The sequence below is a fragment of the Somniosus microcephalus genome, chromosome 25 (genome assembly GCF_052327205.1).
Source record: "Somniosus microcephalus isolate GS21.2 chromosome 25, FLI_Smic_1.0, whole genome shotgun sequence".
Taxonomy (NCBI): Eukaryota; Metazoa; Chordata; class Chondrichthyes; order Squaliformes; family Somniosidae; genus Somniosus; species Somniosus microcephalus.
In genome coordinates this window covers 55,093,083-55,113,007 of record NC_141011.1, presented here as the reverse complement: position 1 = coordinate 55,113,007, position 19,925 = coordinate 55,093,083, and the positions used below count along the sequence as shown (strand labels likewise).

Here is a 19,925-nt window from a genome sequence, read left to right as displayed (position 1 = left end):
CATTTAATGAGATCATGGCTGATCATCCAAATTCAGTACCCTGTCCCTGCCTTCTCCCCATATCCCTTGATTCCTTTAGCCTTAAGAAATATATCTAACTCCTTCTTGAATATATTTAATGAATTGGCCTTAACTGCCTTGTGTGGTAGAGAATTCCACAGGTTCACCACTCTCTGGGTGAAGAAATTCCTCCTCATCTCAGTCCTAAATGGCTTACCCCTTATCCTTAGACTGTGACCCCTGGTCTGGACTCCCCCGCCATCGGGAACATCCTTCCTGCATCCAGTCTGTCTAGTCCTGTTAGAATTTTATAAGTTTCAATGAGATCCCCTCTCATTCTTCTAAACTCTAGCGAATATAAGCCTATTTGACTCAATCTCTCCTCATACGTCATTCCTGCCATCCCAGGTATCAGCCTGGTGAATCTTCGCTGCACTCCCTCCATGGCAAGAACATCCTTCCTCAGATAAGGCGACCAAAACTGCACACAATACTCAAGGCGTGGTCTCACCAAGGCCCTGTACAACTGCAGCAAGACATCCTTGTTCCTGTACTCGAATCCTCTCGCTATGAAGGCCAACATACCATTTGCCTTCTTAACTGCCTGCTGCACCTGCATGCTTACCTTCAGCGACTGGTGCACGAGGACACCCAGGTCTCGTTGCACTTCCCCTTCTCCCAATCTATTGCCAATTCAAAATCCCAAATCAAGGACAACCAGGGGCAGAGGTAAAAATACAAACTTATTCAGAGGTAGTTAGGTATTGTTTATTCATGTGAGGCAGGTTACTAAAGCAGGGGCTGTGTTGGATCCACCAACACTGGTTAGTAACCTGGAAGTTGGTGAGCCCCTGGATCTAACAATCGTCATATTGTTGATTCAATAGTGGGTATATTTTCTGATCATCACTGTTGCTGACAATGATGCAGAGTGAAAATTAGACCCCAAGACATAACAAGCACGATATAAATCTAAGTTGTTTAAAAAAAAACTGAAATGAAATTTTGAGCACACTGTAATGCGATGTTTCTTAATGTAGAGTTCGTCAAGAAGAAGCTGAAAAAGAACTACAGATAAGAGAAGACCTGGAGAAGAGGATGCAAATCATATTGTCACTGAAAAACAACATTGCAACGAGCCGAGTAAATATTGCTGTGATAGCTAACTGGATAAATGAGTCAAAGTTGCAACATTTTAATTTATTGACGAAAGTTAAATTGTAGATGTGTCAAAAAGCAAGATGCTGTGCTCTAGTGTTGTAACAAGTTGCTGCCTCATTTCTCTAGAACACTTTTCAGGTGTGGGTTTTTACTCACATTTCCACACCGTGAGTTCCAGCTGGGCCACGAGAGTGAATAGCAGGCATTTCCCACTGGGGGTAAAGGAAGTTTGCACGTGGCCTTGTGGTGGAGAGGGTTACGTAGGATTGATGGAGTTCTGGAACAGTTCAGATATTGATCAGAGGAATTTAAAGAAAAGGAGAAATGATAATGACTGAAAATGGTAGAAGAAAATATGATTTAATTTTATTTTTGATTAAATTTGACAGTTGTATTATAATGCAAGATAAATATTTTAGTCTTATTCGCATTCCTTTAATTTATTTCTATTCACTTAATTGTGAGCGAGTATTAGGGCTGATTTGCATGTATTCGTTTAAGTCTTTCTACAAAGGAGGACCAGGAAATTAATAAAGAAAGGGAAAATAGAATGAGAGTAAACTAGTGAGGGACATAAAAACAGTCTGTAAAAGCTTCTATAGGTATGTAAAAAGGAAAAGATTAGCAAAAGTAAATGTGGGTTCCTTACAGGCTGAGACAGGAGAAATTATAATAGGAATAAGGAAATGGCAGAGAAATTAAACAAATACTTTGGCCGCAATTTTATCAGCGGTGTCGAGATGGTGGCGGGAGAGCTGGTTTCCGGGTTCCAGTCACGATCCTGGCTGCAGCCGCTCTGTCAAAGGGATTTTCCCTTGATTGGCCTTGGGCTTCTCTGCCAATTAACAGGAAGTGGGCCTGATGACGTCATTTGATGACGAGTCATCAGCCAGTTTCCTTAAAGGGACCACAGCCACATTGAGTTTGACAGTTGTTCTGTCAGTGTTTGACCGCATTGAGGTGCTGCAAACACTGACCAGCACTGCACAAAGGTGGACGCTTGCACCGAGGCGCTCCAATGACAGCACGCAGGGAGGTTCTCTTCCCTTCCAAGGGCGGAAGAGACCTCCCCAGGACACTAACACAGCCTGGTTGCACATTGTACAGGAGGGCAAAAGCAGGAATGTCGTCGGGTCCCAGGCTGCAGTGGCACCAACCTTAATGATCTCAGTGGATCACGAAACGTTACTGCAAAACCACACTCAAACTCACCCCTGCTGTGCCAGTCAACACATCCCATCACTTTGCCTTCCATACCCTTCTCCTACACATCCTTACTCACACCAACTTACCTTGCACCTCCACCCAACCCTCTCTATCTACTTTATCACTTCCTCATCTCACTAGCCACCCCTCACACTCGCCCTCATCCTACTGCAAGCATACCAACTAACAACACACAAGGGTAGGCACTTGAGAGGTTTAGCCAATGTCCATGTGAAGTTTCTGGTAATGTGTTGTCAAATCGCGAAATCTATTTTTCCAACACTGCCCCTTGAGAAGTGTCTTACTGAGTTTCAGTGAATGTTGAGACATAACTTCCCCCCACCCCGCTATCGTGATGAGTGTGCATGGAATGGCTTGGACATTAAAGGGATGCTTCACGGCGCTGGTGTGGGATGGTGTCAACCTGGCGCATCATGTGGCAGCCAGGGTTAACAGCGTCAAGTGAAGTAAATCCGGCCATGGCGATGCCATTGCTGGTCTCCCGGGCAGCAATGTTGTCAGTGGCTGATGCCCTGTCCTGTGCAGCATCAGGTGATGGCAGAGAAGGTTGGTGATGTTGGTGTGCCCGGTGATGTTGGTGTGCCTGGTGATGTTGGTGTGCCTGGTGATGTTGGTGTGCCCGGTGATGTTGGTGTGCCTGGTGATGTTGGTGTGCCCGGTGATGTTGGTGTGCCTGGTGATGTTGGTGTGCCCGGTGATGTTGGTGTGCCTGGTGATGTTGGTGTGCCTGGTGATGTTGGTGTGCCTGGTGATGTTGGTGTTGAGGATTCAAAGGACCAAGGTCTGAATTTTTAAGGGCACCGATGTTGCTGCAATAGATGTCAGCTGCGGGTGAGATGACGGAAGCGATCTGTCAATGGTGAGAGAGGTTGTTCCAATGAGGTGGCACTGGACATACAGTTGCCTCTAACCACTTGCAAGCTAAAGAAATCTCTATATGCATTACAAATGAAGTAACCAACAGTTTATGCGCTCTGAAACTGACCATCCGCAACATGGCATCCATTACACCACTTCTGCAGCTGTCAGCTTATCAGAAACATCAGAGCAGACTCCACTCACGCCAGGGTGAGCTGGCGTATTCCCCGGGCAGCGGGTAACCCGTGGGGGAGCAGGTAAAACTGGAAGGAAGCCTCAAAATACCAGTAAATTGTCTCTTCACAAGCCATTGAATGAGCTCCATTGTATCCCCCACTGCTTGGTGTCTGGTCAGTTCTCCGCTGACAGACCTACCCGCTGTCAATCTTTGCTATTTTGACAGCAGACCCGCCTCCAAACCCGCCCTCTGAGCGCCGGCAAAATTCCGGCCTTTGTGTCTGTCTTCACGGAAGATGCAAAAACCCTCCCGGAAATAGTGGAGAACCAAGGGTCTAGTGAGAATGAGGAACTGAAAGAAATTAGTATTTGTAAAAAAAATAGTACTGGAGAAATTAATGGGACTGAAAGCTGATAAATCCCCTGGACCTGGTGGCCTACATCCTAGGGTTTTGAAAGAGGTGGCTATAGAGATAGTGCATGCATTGGTTGTCATCGTCCAAAATTCCATGTACAGGAAACTTTGTGCTATCCGGAGGTTGAATGTCCGGCAGCTTCGATCTAACGGCAGAAATCAGCAGCCGTTTTGGTTAGGTTTTTTTTCTTCTAGCATTCTTTTCACAGGCAGGCTCTGGAAAGCGTCTTTGTAGCTTAGCAACAGCTTCATAGACGCTTCCAAGCTACTGGGCCGAGTGTTTACAAGCTGTTGCTGAGCAACAGTGTTTGTGGTCAGACACGGAGATGAAAAGCTCCTATCTGATAACATTGACGCTGGTCTATCCGGAAGTTTTGAGGCAACGGCAGCAGCTCGGTCCCGTGGGTGCCGGATAGCACAAAGTTTCCTGTATCTAGAACGGTTCCCGCGGATTGGAAGGTAGCAAATGCAACCTCACTATTTAAGAAAGGAGGGAGAAAGAAAACGGGGAACTACAGACCAGTTAGCCTGACATCAGTAGTAGCGAAAATGCTAAAATCTATTATTAAGGACGTGGTAACAGGGCACTTAGAAAATAATAGGATTGGGAAGAGTCAACACGGATTTATGAAAGGGAAATCATGTTTGACAAGTTTTTTGAGGTTGTAACTAGCAGAATAGATAAGGGGGAACCAGTGGATCTGGTGTATTTGGATTTTCGGAAGGCATTCGATAAGGTGCCACACAAGAGGTTATTAAACAAAATTAGGGCTCATGGGATTGGGGGTAATATACTAGCATGGACTGAGGATTGGTTACCGGACAGAAAACAGAGAGTAGGAATAAACGGGTAATTTTCGGGTTGGCAGGCTGTAACTAGTGGGGTACCACAAGGATCAATGCTTGGGCATCAGCTACTCACAATCTACATCAATGATTTGGATGAGAGACCAAATGTAATATATCCAAGTTTGCTAGGTGGGAATGTAAGTTGTGAGGAGGATGCAAAGAGGCTTCAAGGGGATATAGACAGGCTAAGTGAGTGGGCAAGAACATGGCAAATGGAATATAATGTGGAGAAATGTGAAGTTATCCACTTTGGTAGGAAAATTAGAAAAGCAGAGTATTTTTTAAATGGTGAGAGATTGTGAAATGTTGGTGTTCAGAGGGACCTGGGTGTCCTTGTACAAGAATCACTGAAAGTTAACATGCAGGTACAGCAAGCAATTAAGAGAGCAAATGGTATGTTGGCCTTTATTACAAGAGGATATGAGTATAGACGTCTTACTGTAATTATATAGGGCCCTGGTGAGACTACACCTGGAGTATTGGGTACAGTTTTGGTCTCCTTACCTAAGGAAGGATATACTTGCTATAGAGGGAGTGCAAAGAAGGTTCACCAGACTGATTTCTGGGATGGGGGGATTGTCCTATGGGGCGAGATTGAGTAGACTAGGCCTATATTCTCTAGAGTTTAGAAGAATGAGAGGTGATCTAATTGAAACATACAAAATTCTTACAGGGCTTGACAGGGTAGATGCAGGGAGGATGTTTCCCCTGGCTGGGGAGTCTAGAACCAGGGGTCACAGTCTCAGAATAAGGGGTCGGCCATTCAGGACTGAGATGAGGAGAAATTTCTTCACTCGGAGGGTGATGAATCTTTGGAATTCTCTGCCCCAGAGGGCTGTGGAGGCTCAGTCGTTGAGTATATTCAAGACAGAGATCGATAGATTTTTGGATATTGAGGGAATCAAGGGATATGGGGATAGTGCGGGAAAGTGGAGATGAGGTAGAAGATCAGCCATGATCTTATTGAATGGCGGAGCAGGCTCGAGGGGCCGTGTGGCGGAGCAGGCTCGAGGGGCCGTGTGGCGGAGCAGGCTCGAGGGGCCGTGTGGCAGAGAAGGCTCGAGGGGCCGAATGGCCGACTCCTGCTCCTGTTTCTTATGTTTCTAACTTGAGGATTGGTGCAAACCTCAGCAGAATGATAATGTGACAATAGCACACAATTTTTCGGGGTCAATCTTTGCATAAATATTCTCATCTTATGGTACAAATTTGGACAGATGCAAAGTGCATGCTAGTGGTGGGAGTGGAAATTATATTTAAAGGAATGTAGATAATTAAAGGGAAGTGGCAAAATAGGGAACACAAATTCCTATAGCCTTTGAAAGGCTCAAAAGGCAGTTGAATCCATTGGGACCTTTGCTGAGGCTGAAGGGAGAGAGGGAAAGAAGTAACAGGGAAAAAGGAAGAGAAAGAAAACCCAATGTATAGGCATGAATCTGTACGTAATTGCCAGAGCATCCTGACACCTGACCTCTGTTTAGCTGCTGAAGCCAAGGTGGTGTTGCATGAGGTGATGGCAAGGAAGGTTATCCATTGCACCACTCCAGGGCACCGTCTCCATAAGTCTGCACTGCAGCATGGACTTGGAAGAAGATGGAGTCAGGCTTGAGCCCATAGCTGACCAGTACTTTCACTGGCTGTGTCAATCCTATACCTCATGGTAGTTGTAGGTGTGCTAGTAGCAGATGGCAAAGTTTTAACCTGCCTCTCTGAAGACCTGAAGCTAGTGAAGGCAGTTCCACACACAGTTACCAGAGAGATGTGAAATGCTGAAAATGTAGTTGGTAGCATCTCGGCTGGTGTGATTAACCAGGCTTTGCTGGCTCCTGGTCACCGTCGTCTCTTTAATGTGGCACTCCTGAGCGCGTGACATAATGTGATTTGGGGTGCTACTGAAGAACCATTTAACATTATGGGTAGTCAAGTAGTCACATTTATTATGTCCGTGAATGATTGAGACACGGACAGCAGGAGTTGAACAAAACAAGTCTTTACTGATGGAAGTCAATAGTGAAACTGAAAACAACAGAGGCTCACTAGTGCCTTTTATACAGGGGTGGTCACTGCCGGTACTGCAGTCTGAGACCAGTTATTCTCTTAAAGGTACATACACAACAATTCCTCCCCTTTTAGATAAACAGTACATAACATTCATTTAACAACTAAATGATAACTAATTACAATCACAATTACGGTTGCTAGATACATTGGTTAAGTTTAAGCAATTACAAGTTCAGTCTTTGAGGAGGCTTCCTGATTCTGTCTGGATAACGCCTCTTTGGGGTATCAGGTTCTTCTGGCAATGTTGAGTCGGGATCAATGTCGTCGTTTGGTTCATCTGCTTCCAATATTACCGGTTCTGCGGTAGCTGCAATTGGTACGTCGATTTCATTGCCAGGTGTATCAGATCGTGGTGTGGAGTTGACGTTTTCCAGTGACTCTAGAATCTGGTCAGCATGGTGTCTTACAATGCTCTCTCCAATGTCCACGGTATACATGAGAGGTCCTTGCCGTGTACAAATTGTTCCTGGCTGCCATTTCTCAGTGCGGTAGTCCCGGGCCAAAACTGGTTGACCTATCTTAAAACTCCTGGTCGGCCTTTCATTCATATTTTGAAACTGCCTGTTCTCCGCATCTCTTCGGACGTTTGGCTTAACCAACTCCAAGCGGCATCGTAGTCTTCCATTGAAGAACATCATGGCTGGAGTTTGGTTGGTAACCGCATGTGTCGCATTCCGGTAGGCAAACAAGAAGTTGTCCACCTTGTGTTGTAGGGGTATATCTTCATTACACATTGCCTTGATAACCTTCTTGAATGTTTGGACAAACCTCTCGGCCAATCCATTAGTGGCTGGATGATATGGGGCAGATGTGTAATGCTTAACACCATTGTTCTTTCAGAACCTCCGGAACTCTTCAGACACAAACTGTGGTCCATTGTCAGAGCAAATCTGTTCAGGCAGCCCATTCCTGGCGAATATGGTTCGTAAAACTGTGATAGTTTTTTCCGTGGTGGTTGAGGACATTTTTATTACCTCTGGCCACTTTGAATGTGCATCCACCGCAATGAAAAACATCGAGTCCATGAAAGGACCAGCAAAATCAATGTGCACCCTTTGCCATGGAGATGTGGGCCACTCCCATGGATGCAGAGGAGCTTGTGGTGGGGCGTTTTGGACCTTCTGGCATCCTGCACAGCTCTTGGTCATCTCTTCGATTTCTCTATCGATTCCCGGCCACCACACAAACGCTCTGGCTAAGTTCTTCATTTTTACCCCACCCAGATGACCCTCATGAAGCTCATTGAGCACTCTATCCGTCAACTTAGGTGGAATTACTACTCTGGATCCACACATCAAGGTTCCTCTGCACACTGACAGCTGTTCTCTTCTCGGCGAGAATGCTGGCAGCAGTGGTTCGCCATGTGCTGGCCATCCCTTCACCGTTAAATCATAGACCCGTGATAGTGTCGGGTCATTCCGTGTTTCCTTTTCTATGTTTGCATTCGTCACAGGGAGACATTCGACGATGGTCGAGTGGAATAACTCCATTGGATCCACTGCAAGGTCGTCTTCTTCCACCGTCGGCAACGGTAGGCGTGACAATCCATCAGCATTCCCATGCTGTTTAGTTCCTTTGTACTCGATGTCATATTGGTGTGCCCCTAGTAAAAGGGACCACCTCTGCAGCCGTTGTGCTGTCATTATCGGTATGCCCTTCTGAGGGTTGAAAATGGAGACAAGAGGTTGATGATCAGTTAGTAGAGTAAATTTTTGACCGTGCAGGTAGTGATTGAACTTCTTCACCCCCCACACTAGGCTGAGGGCCTCTCTGTCACGCTCGGCAGAAGTTAACGAGCGTGACGCAAAAGCTATCGGCCTCTCTAAACCATCAAGGAATTTATGTGACAGTACCGCCCCAATGCCGTAGGGAGACGCATCACACGCCAGTCTGATCGGCAGTGCTGGGTTGTAGTGAGCCAATACTTCCCTTGAAGTGATTAAGTCCTTACTCTTCTGAAAGGCACGCTTACAATCATTGCTCCATTTCCATGCTACCCCCGTTTGTAGCAGGGCGTTCAGTGGGTGCAGAATTGTCGACAAATTCGGCAAAAACTTATGGTAGTAATTCACCAATCCGAGGAATGACCTCAGTTACGACACATTTTCAGGTGCTGGGGCCTTAACAACCGCTTCAATTTTGTCAGGGGACTTATGTAACCCCTCTTCATCAATCACGTGGCCACAATACGATATCTGTTTCTTTAAAAACTCGCACTTGGGGCGGTTGGCTCGTAGCCCATGTTCCCGTAGTCTAGTGAGCACCTGTTCTAGGTTGTTAAGGTGTTCACTGTCATCTTCACCTGTCACAAGGATGTCGTCCAAGTAACACTGAGTCCCCGGAATCCCTTGCAGGACTTGTTCCATCGCTCTTTGCCATATCGCCGGAGCCGATGCTACTCCGAATACCAATCGATGATACTGGTAAAGACCTTTGTGAGTGTTTATCGTGAAATACTTCCTAGAGGACTCTTCAACCTCCATCTGCAAATATGCTTGTGCTAGGTCAATTTTTGTAAAACGCTTCCCTCCAGACAGTGAGGTGAAGATGTCTTCTATCCTTGGAAGAGGATATTGTACTGTGTGAAGGACTGGGTTCACCGTCACCTTGAAATCCCCACAGATCCCCGGACTTATTGCTTAATGTTTTCTTCATGACAGGAACGATGGGTGTCGCCCACTCGCTCCAGTCGACCTTAGGCAACACGCCTGCCTTCTCCAGATTCTCCAGCTCTGCCTCGACGGCTGGGCGAATTGCATATGGTACCGGTCTTGCTTTGAAAAACTTGGGAACTGCATTCTCTTCTATTTTTATCGAGGCAGTTACGCCTTTAAGCGTGCCCAGTTCTTGTTGAAATACCTCTTTGGCGTTAGCTAAGATTGTTGACAATCGTCCAGGAGTGACGTCTTCATCTTTTTTACCGTCCACCGTCATTGCATGAATGGAGTGCCAATCTAAGTTTATCTTCCTGATCCATTCACGTCCCAATAACGGTGGTCCACCATTTGGCAGTATGTAGAGATACAATTTCCGTATTTTCTTGCCGTTGTATTCGACAGGCACCCTTATTTTTCCTCTGGGGTATACTTTTTGCCCCGTATACGTCGTCAAGACGATGGATGTCTCTCTCAAGGGTATGTGTGAGAATAGCCGCTCGTAGTCTCGTCGATTCATGACGGTTAGCGCTGATCCTGTATCCAATTCCATTTTAACTTGGGACCCTGCTATCGTGAGGGTGACCCAAATGGTTCGGTGATCCTCTTTTGCGATTACATTGTGAAGTTTGAGACAGCTTAGTCTCCTGTTCCCGGATTCACTATCGCTCATCTGGTCTTCGGAACTACTGTCCATCATCTTTTGTACTTTCTTGTACGGTCCCTTAGTAGCCTTTTTGTTGTCGCTGGTCTTCTTCCCAGACCTGCAAACTCGTGCAATGTGTCCCATCTTTCCGCATTGCCTGCATATTTTGTCTTTGGACCAGCAGTCCTTCTGGTCATGGTTAGTTCTGCCGCAGCGATAACATTTTGCAAATCCCTGTGTCATTTCGTGGGTGCTGTATTCCTGTGGCTTTTGTTGAATTTCTGCAGCTCCCCTGGCTGCTGCTTCATACGATACTGCCACGCTGAAAGCCTTATCTAGCGTCAGCTCTTTCTCTGATAGTAACTTCTTCTGTGTTCCTTCACTCAGGAGTCCACAGACAAATTTGTCCCGTAGGGTATCTGCCAGTCCTTCTCCGAACTGGCAGTGCTTTGATAGCTTGCGTAGTTCCGTAAGGTACTCGGCATTGCTCTCATCTTTATGCTGAGTTCTCCTGTGGAATTTAAATCTTTCTGCTATCAACAGCGGTGCAGGGTTTAGGTGTTCCTGTAGGACAGCAACAATTTCGTTAAAACTCTTCGCCTTCGGTTTGGCTGGAGTAATCAGGTCCCGCAATAGGCCATACGTTCTAGCGCCCATTAAGTTTAGCAATACCGATGCCTTTTTCTCATCAGCTATTTCGTTTGCCTCGAAATATACCTCGACTCTTTCCACATACGTGGTCCAGTCCTCTATTGTATTATCAAAAGCAGTGATACAGCCAGTCTTCGGCATCTTGCAAATCTAAAATGGTGGCGCCTCCCGCACTTTGCCTTCTTCCCCGATTTAACAAAATGGCGCCTCCCACGCTTTGCCTTCTTCCCCGCTGATTTAAGATGGCGCCTCCCGCGCTTTGCCTTCTTCCCCGCTGTTGCTAGCGCTGCTTTCCGCGGTTCCCGTTGCAACCTGCAGCTCCTCGCGGTTTTTTGCGCGTTTAATATTTCTTTTTTTATTATTTTCCCGTCGTGGAACAACCCTGTGGGACTCTTGCCTCCCTCTTCTCGGGTCTATACGCAGCCCGGCTTCATAGCACCGGCCGCGCCCTGTGTGCTCCACCCTCTCTCTCTCTCTTCCCGACAACGCTGCTCTGCCCCGTTGCAAGCCACCCGCTCGAGTTCGCAACCGCCGCAGCCCAGGAAGGATCAGTGTACTACCTGCCACCAGCCCGATTAGCTGAAGCACCGTCGACAGGAACCAGGCCCCGCTTTCGACAGCTTCTCCAGCAATCTTCAACTCCGCTAACACAGGGGCGGATGCCCACGGTCGACGCCCGTTTCTACTGCCTCTTACTTTCTTTTCTTTCTGGCCTCGACCTCTGCTCACTTCGCTGTAGGAATGGATCCCAGGAGGTGGTGCAGACTGTAGGTAAGTTCGTATCTGCTCGTTGCCAGTATTATGTCCGTGAATGATTGAGACACGGACAGCAGGAGTTGAACAAAACAAGTCTTTACTGATGGAAGTCAATAGTGAAACTGAAAACAACAGGCTCACTAGCGCCTTTTATACAGGGGTGGTCACTGCCGGTACTGCAGCCTGAGACCAGTTATTCGCTTAAAGGTACATACACAACAACATTGCTTGTGTATGGGATCTGCTGTCCCAGATTCCTTTGGGACTATGAGTTTCTCCATGCATTAATCATTTGCTAAAGGTCTGGTCGCCTCTGTCCATAGGTGTGGATGTATGTGAATCAGCACTTGGACAGAAAGCACTTCTCTCGCAACCTCAGCTGTTTGGCCTTATCCTCTTGCAAACCAATTGGAGCTAGTAATGGTTCTGGGGCCAATAAAAGGCCACTATAAGCACAAATGATCATGAGAATCTAAATGGCAGCATGAAAAAAAATTAAGAAAAGCAGTGCAATAATGGCTTTAAGACTGGTTGAGTAAACTTCTAAGGCTATTGCTGCAGACAGTTCAGCAGCTCAGAAACTTGGGATTTGCACCTGGCACAGACCTGATGTGTCATTATTATATTATGAAAAAGGTTCCCCCCATTTCAGGTAGGAGCTTCCTGCGCCCATAGCCCGGCTCGCTGGAAATGTACATCGCGCGCAAAGGTGGCAACGACCCACCGCTAATGGGCCTTCACCCCTTTATTTGTGCTGCTAATACCCTGTGAATTGGCAAACACTGTGTGCGAGCAATGTGAAAATCAGCCCCATTACATCAGATACAGTGATCCTAATATGCAAATTATTTTAGTACAATCTTTTAATAGAAACAACTTGCAAACCCGATAATTAAGTGCTGGGTAGTTTGAGACATAGTAATAACGTATGTGATGTATATAAACCAGCTTAAGCCTGTGGCTACTATAAACCTTGTGTTCATGTCCCCACACTGCAGTGCTTCTGAATCTTGAGTAATCTTGCCAGCAAATATCCCACTGTTAGAGACACATTTTTAAATTTAATATGAGGAATATGGCTTTTCCCATATTCAGAGTTCCTAGCCCTATTTGATATAAGATCCTTTCAGCTGCAAACATTGTTAATTGAAAGGCATTTCGATAGACCCCAGAACATATCCAGGTGGTGCGGCAGTGAAGAATATGCGTTTCAGCCGAGGGAATCCTTGTGGAGTATACTTGCTACCTGGCATTGATTTGAATGTAGTTGATATGTTTCCAGACCTTTATTTTTAACTCTATCCCTGTCAAGTTTCAGGAAAACGTCTTGCAAGCCCAGAGTGTTTTATTTAGGGTGGGGATAAAAATGGCAACTTTAGTTCTGGTGTGAGAACTGCTGGAGGAGGTGGTCTTACCTGACCGGGCTTTGACTTCAGCTGGAGTATAGCAGCAGGCAGGTGTCCAGCTGGGTTTACAAAGGGCTCAGGGGGTCTGCTGGACTCCTGGACTCGTTATAGATTTATAGAGCTTATTTAAATGTATTGAAAGTCTGGGAGCTTTTGCCTGTGTTCTCAATACATTTAAAATTTAATATGGGAGGGGTAGAGCTCCCCATTTTTGAAAGAGCACCCTCTTGAATATGACGGCCCAAATTGCAGCCAGGTCTATAAACAAGGTCCTGCTGGCTGTGAATGGATACTGTAGCTACCGATCTGGGACCAGTAGCTATTTTATAATTGCTCCCCTAAAATCTGTTGATCAGTTTCATCTTTGTCTCTACCCTAATTGGAATCCCACAAAAAACCCAACAAATGCTCTTGCCACACATGGTCTGAAGTAATGCACTAGTCAGTGTTTACATTGGATACAACAAAGAAGAAGGAGTCTTGAGGTTTAATTTTCTCTCTGCCCTGCTTTTAGTGAATTGGATTATGCTTTTACGTTAAATTCCTTTCTGCAATATTTTAATGCAGTCACTAACTTGTTTTTAAATTAAATGGTTAACAATTGTGTTATAATAGCACAGACAGAACTTAACAGGAGTGTGTTAATCAGTTTACTGAAAATAGTCACAGATAAAATTAAAGGACTGCTGGGAGAGGAATCGGAACCACTGCTTCTTGGATACTGCATGTAGTGCACTGAGCTAACCTCGTGCTATAATGATGTCAGTTCATTTAAATAAATTTTTGGTTAGGAAGGTGCGTGTTGCATAACATGCTGGAAGCAAGCTGGTGTCAGAGGTTGGAATATCTTACGCCAGCAGCTCTTAAAGGGCTGCTGATCGCTCTTAAATAGGAACTGGCTGCAAAATTTAAAATGGGAGAAGCAAAGTGTAGAGGCAGATCAGCACCACTGCATGATACTGCTTTGGATGTGTTACTACAGGAGGTGCTTTATATAACTTCACTAAGCATGGTACTGCATCACAGAGAAAAATGTATAGCACTCTGGCAACTGTTCATCTGCTTTTGAAATGGTTTTACCAGTGCTCTCTGCAATGCTGCCAGCACAATGTGTTTGCCCTGTGGCCTATGAAGTGTGGTAAGCAGCAAGCACACTGCCCACATAAGGTTCCTGCATAACAACAGAAAATGCTGGAAAAATTCAGCAGGCCAGGCAACATCCGTGGAGAAAATAGAGTCGACGTTTCGGGTCGAAACCCTTTTTCAAAACTGGAAAGGAAATGAAATCGATCGAAAGGCAGGGCTGGGAGAGAACAAAAGAAGTGAAGAGACATTAAGAGGTATTCAAAACCAGACGAGATGGTGATAGGACTAGTGGAGACAAAAGTCGGCTCTAGATTAGGTGTGAAATGTTCTGCTATCATACTAAGGTTCCTGCATACTTCATATTCACACACTCTGAGGAACGCTCATTCTCATACTCCAGGGGGTTCCTTAAATCAATCAGCTAAAATGAAGTCAAAAGTAACAAAAACTAAAGAGTAAATAAGTGCACCAAACAAAATGCAACCCCACCAAGAAAACAGTCAAAATTGCAGGCAAAAACCAGCATTACTTTAAGAAATTCTGTGATTCTGTGAAATTACCGAACAAAGGCCAGGAAATGACTTGTCCAATATGCCTATTTTATAGGTGCCTAATGTGCTGCATTTCCCAGGCAGTCCTCAGGAAATCATAGGTGGGGTAATTTTAAATGTTTCCCAATACATACTGAACCCTCAGTGAAGCTGTTACTCAACAGCAATAATAGTGAAGACTGGCTGAAAAATACCAGGCTTTGTGCGTTGGAACATTGTACAGCTAATGTCTACTCGTCCAAAATGTTGACAGTGAGTGTTGGTAGTTTACAAGCTTGCGGAAGACATCACGGCCGAGGACAATCTGATTTCATCCAATTTCCATTAAAAGCAGGAACCCTGGCAAATTCTCCCCACCCTAACCCAAAGGTTTCTGAGGCTAATTGTCGCACTCCTACTATCATCCTGGCTGAGATGAGCTAACTCCGATCCCAGGACCTTGGTTCTTATGAGTCAGTTACTCGGTGGATAAGCTCCCTGATGCAGTGGGGGAGCTCACTTTTGCTCATTTAATGGTTGGTCATGCTGCAGAACTATAAGTAATCTAGTACAAAAACAAAATACTGCAGATGCTGGAAATCTGAAATAAAAACATAAAATGCTGGCAATACTCAGCAGGCCAGGCAGCATCTGCGGAGAGAGAAACTGAGTTAATGGCCTGGAGTTTGTGGTGCCGATGACGGCATATGCTCAGCATTTACTTTTATTCCAGTTGTATAAATTAATTATTTGGGGATTCCTAATATGCTTATGGGGATTCCGTTCATAAATGGAGTACCCACAAGCATATTAGTAATCCTCCTTTGTGATTAGAGGACCTGGCCCACGTGATCCCAGGAACACTTCCGACCCATCTGTGTCCCTGGGATCTGTGGGCCTTTACGCAGTCACGAAAACTCAGAACTTGCGATCCGTCCTGGTTCGCCTTGATAGATCTACCGCACTGACTCAAAAATCACTTTCACTGGCACAGACTTGAGCGATTTGCCCAACTACTGCTCAGCGAATGCCCACGAAACCATTACGCCTGGTACAAGCAGGCATTGGGCCTGCTTTCACCAGTGTAAGGGTTAATATAAATCTTAAATTAAAAATTTAAAAATAAAAAAACCATGCACACTTAGTTTATGCAAATTTTGGCCTGGATTAAAATGTTTAAAATTATTTCTCAAAAAATGAAATTTTTATTGTATATGCTTTATTGAAGCAATGTTTAATTAAATTTGAAAATGGGAACAGAGAGAAACTGAGTTGATGGCCCAGAGTTTGTGGTGCCGATGACGGCATATGCTCAGCATTTATTTTTATTCCAGTTGTATAAATTAATTATTTGGCGATTCCTAATATGCTTATGGGGATTCTGTTCGTAAATGGAATATCCGTAAGCATATTAGGAATCCTCCTTTCTGATTGGAGGACCTGGCCCACAGGGACGCTTCCGAACCACCTGGGGTCCGTGGACCTTTACGCAGGCGTGTGCCCGCAGGCCCAGGACCCGAAGTCTCCGAAGCCCAGGCACCAACAGGTAGGTGTGGATTTTTTTATCGGGTCGGAGGCGTACTCCGGAGGTGCGCCTCCGGCCGCAAGTTCTGGCCGTCATACAATAAACAGACAGGACCACACCGTAACATTCCACAATGTGTGGCACACTACAAGCTCTGACGAAAGGTCACAAACCTGAAACGTTAACCCTGTTTCTCTCTCCACAGATGCTGCCTGACCTGCTGAGTATCTCCAGCATTTTCTGTTTGTATTTATTATAGTAATTTAAGATACATGTTCTTCAGCTTTTACATTAAGAACTTGCTGCATAAAATTAAATGTCTTTCACGTGCTGATAGGAAAACCTACGAGCAATGCAGGAGAGGAAAAATGCTCAGGCTGCAGCAGATAAAGAAAAGGAGAAAATGCGAGAATCTATGAGACTCTTGGAAAGTGGAATTGCCACACAATGTATGATCCGCCAAAAGCTCCTGAAGGAATTTGAGAAAAAGAAACAGTGAGTATCTTTGACTACTCAACAATGTGAATGTTCGCTTTCCTACTTTAAATATATATTTTTTTATTCGTTCACGGGATGTTGTGGGCGTCGCTGGCAGGGCCAGAATTTATTGCCCGTCCCTAATTGCCTTTGAGAAGGTGGTGGTGGTGGTGAGCTGCTGCCTTGAACCGCTGCAGTAGTGGTTTGGTTACAACTGAGTGGCTCGCTAGGACATTTCAGAGGGTAGTTAAGAGTCAACCACATTGCTGTGGGTCTGGAGTCACACGTAGGCCAGACCGGGTAAGGACGGCAGGTTTCCTTCCCTAAAGGACATTAGTGAACCAGATGGGTTTTTACGACAATCTGGTAGTTTCATGGTCACCATTACTGCTACTAGCTTTTTATTCCAGTTTATTTAATTAACTGAATTTAAATTCCCCAGCTGCTGTGGTGGGATCAGTTCTCCGGATCATCAGTCCAGGCCTCTGGATTACTAGTCCAGTAACATAACCACTATGCTACTGTACCCTTGAGATATGAGATTTGCAATTCAGAATTTTACAGTCAAAATACAAATAGATAAATGATGCAAATGACATATGTATGTATTTCAAAAGATTTAAATTCCTTTATGAATTCACTTATAAATCAGCGTTTCTATTGACATCACTGTGTCAGCCAATGGCTTGGAGGCAGGACGAGACTTCACAGAATCACAGAAACCCCACAGTGCGGATAGAGGCCATTTCGGCCCATCGAGCCTGCTCCGACACATATCCCACCCGATCCCCGTAACCCCTACACCAACACATATCCCACCCTATCCCTGTAACCCCACGTATTTAATCTCCCTAACACTAAGGGTCAATTTATCATAGCCAATCAACCTAACCCGCACATTTTTGGAGTGTGGGAGGAAACCGGAGCACCCGGAGAAAACCCACGCAAACACGGGGAGAATGTGCAAACTCCACACAGACAGTCGCCCGAGGCCGGATTTGAACCCGGGTCCCTGGCGCTGTGAGGCAACAGTGCTAACCACTATGCCACCATGCTGATGGCAGGACTCGCAGCAAACTGTGCATTTTACAGCAAACACAGTCTATTTACTCAGCAAACAGAGTCTGTTTAAACAGCGCACTACAGCAAACAGTCTACAGGGTCTATTTATAAAGAGCCTCTACGAACTACAGCAAACAGAAACCAGGATCAAAACTACAGCAACATCTCCCGATAAAAGCAGGGTGATTTCTCCAGCAAAGTGCAGTGAGTGGAGGATAGTTGCAAATTTGTGCGTAAAATCAATCCCAGTCACTTACAGCAGTGCGGTCTCTGGATAATTCCCCCGTCAATCACACCTAATCATCTCCACTCTGACCGGGAATAGAGGTATCACTATATGTAGCCGGTTAAGTTGACCCATGTATAAGACTACTTTCTTCCACACACTCCATCCAAAAAAAATTATAAAAATTTATGACCTATAAGAGATCAGACACTGTAGCTTCCCGGAGAGCAAGAAATGTTATTTTAATGTGCGCTGTCCTACTTGCTGCCAACTCTGTGCAGAGACAGTACTGGGAAACTGGACTGGAGAATCTAGGATGTCTCGTAGGACCGGGCCACTGGCAGGTGAGTGCATTCCCCAGAGTGAGCCACAGTACCACCCTCCAATGACAAGACCACCTTGATGCTTTCAACCACCAATCCGTGACCTAAATTTCTGGTTTCATTTGTGAATGCTCACAGTAATTTTTGTTTTAGAATGTTAAACCTCATACTTGCAAAGAATAGAAATTTACATGTAAACTGATGGGACTTGTATTCTTCTTATACTGGCTGAAAGTAGTTTCTCTGTTTTATAAATTAACTATATTGCATGCAGTGATTTAACTTAAAATTAACTATATTGCATGCAGTGATTTAACTTAGACCTATCTCGGGGTAGGCTTCATATTGGTGCTAATTCAGATGTATGGCAATATCAACTATTGACAGACTCGCACTCCAACCCACCCCATGCCATCAGTTTCATCCACTCTGTTCTGACTGCTTTTGAAATACTTGCACATATGGGCACACACTGGGTCTGACATATGAACGCAGTGTTTGGCATGCATACAAGCTCTGTGTATTTGTACTAAAAATATAGCCATGAAGTTCATCAACTGAGAGGCAGGAGTATTAATAGCATGCAGAAATCTAAACAATGACCCCGGATTGTAGCACTGAGTCTTGGTATAGTATTTTTTTCATGCTGTTTTATGTGGGGTGCACAGGAATTTAGCACGATTTAAAATTCAAAAGCACAAGCAGTTTTTGTGATACACTTTAGTACTTTCTTCTTTTGTCTTCTTCAGTTCCATTAGAGTCAGTATTTTCACCTTTTTAAGTTTCTGTATGAATCGCACCAACACTGATGGAATAGAAGTTATCTCCCTCTGTGGGCTGTAAAGTGACTATTTCAATTAGTCCGAGCCCACTCTAGTCAATGTCAACTTCGTAGAGCAGATGTGCCCGGCAATTGTAGAGTGATCACATTCTACCTGTGAACTGAAGCAGTCCTGCTGAGGTTTTAAACAAGGTTCCTTCCTCCTTTGCAATCCGGCCATTCAAAAGTGAAAGTGATGGGGGAGAAGAGTGATGAACTCTACAGACAGGATGGGGGAAATTGTGGGCAAATAGAGAGACTGGGAGAGAGAGCTTTGTTTAATAACTCAAATTATCTTGTCTATAATTAAAAAATGCACCAGCACACTCTGTAGCCCTCATTCCGGGGTTGTGCAATTAGGGCCTGGTCCTATGAGCATGGGTAGGCTCGGGCTGAGAGTGCACACAGGAGGGTCTGGCGTGCAAAGCATGGAGACAACCTTTCAACTTTCTCACACGTGATTTTATATGGTAATAAAGCTGTGTGACACAGAGACAGCTTGTACTTTCATCAATAAATCTTGTAAGCTGTGCCTGGAGCTAACACTGCCACCAGATACTACACACAAGCTGTATCATGAATGACTCACACATGAGTGCCACCTATGATGCCTTGCATTCTTGGGAGTCCCACCGTCTGGTTAAAGTTCTGTGGCCTGTCCAAATTATGCTTTCTTTCCACAGGAAAGGTGATAAAGGTGTTACCTTTTTCAAACATGCCACCTGCTACTTGCTTAATGCGTCTATTGATAGCAGATTGTCTAATCTGGCGTATGTCCCCTGTAGTTGCATAAAAGCTTAAAGCATTGGTGATCTTCACAGCTGTGGGAAGAAGCTATCCCTATCTGTAAGTTGCCTTTAGGTTGGCCTGTAGCAGATTGTAAAGTTTGCAAAGCACAGGTACTGATGATGAGTCTTCTGTGGGATACCCAGGTAAATCTGCCTCGATCTGTAAATGCAGTTTTGGGGTAAGAACATAATTGATGTGATTGCATTTGACTTTCTTGTCTACGCAT

General features: G+C 45.0%; 1 protein-coding gene across 6 annotated transcripts in view; it reads left to right on the top strand.

Moving 5' to 3' along the window:
• The window catches only part of cfap74 (cilia and flagella associated protein 74), a 306,038-nt gene that overhangs the window by 69,643 nt on the left and 216,470 nt on the right, over positions 1-19,925 (top strand). For all 6 annotated transcript variants that reach the window (XR_015073585.1, XM_085967505.1, XM_085967502.1 and 3 more), the window contains 2 exons: positions 1,041-1,143; positions 16,340-16,497. Coding sequence is in view for 5 of the 6 variants with exons in the window: in XM_085967505.1 (XP_085823631.1) it covers positions 1,041-1,143; positions 16,340-16,497 (261 nt within the window). In the remaining variant the exon portion in view is untranslated. The remainder of the gene's footprint in view (positions 1-1,040; positions 1,144-16,339; positions 16,498-19,925) is intronic.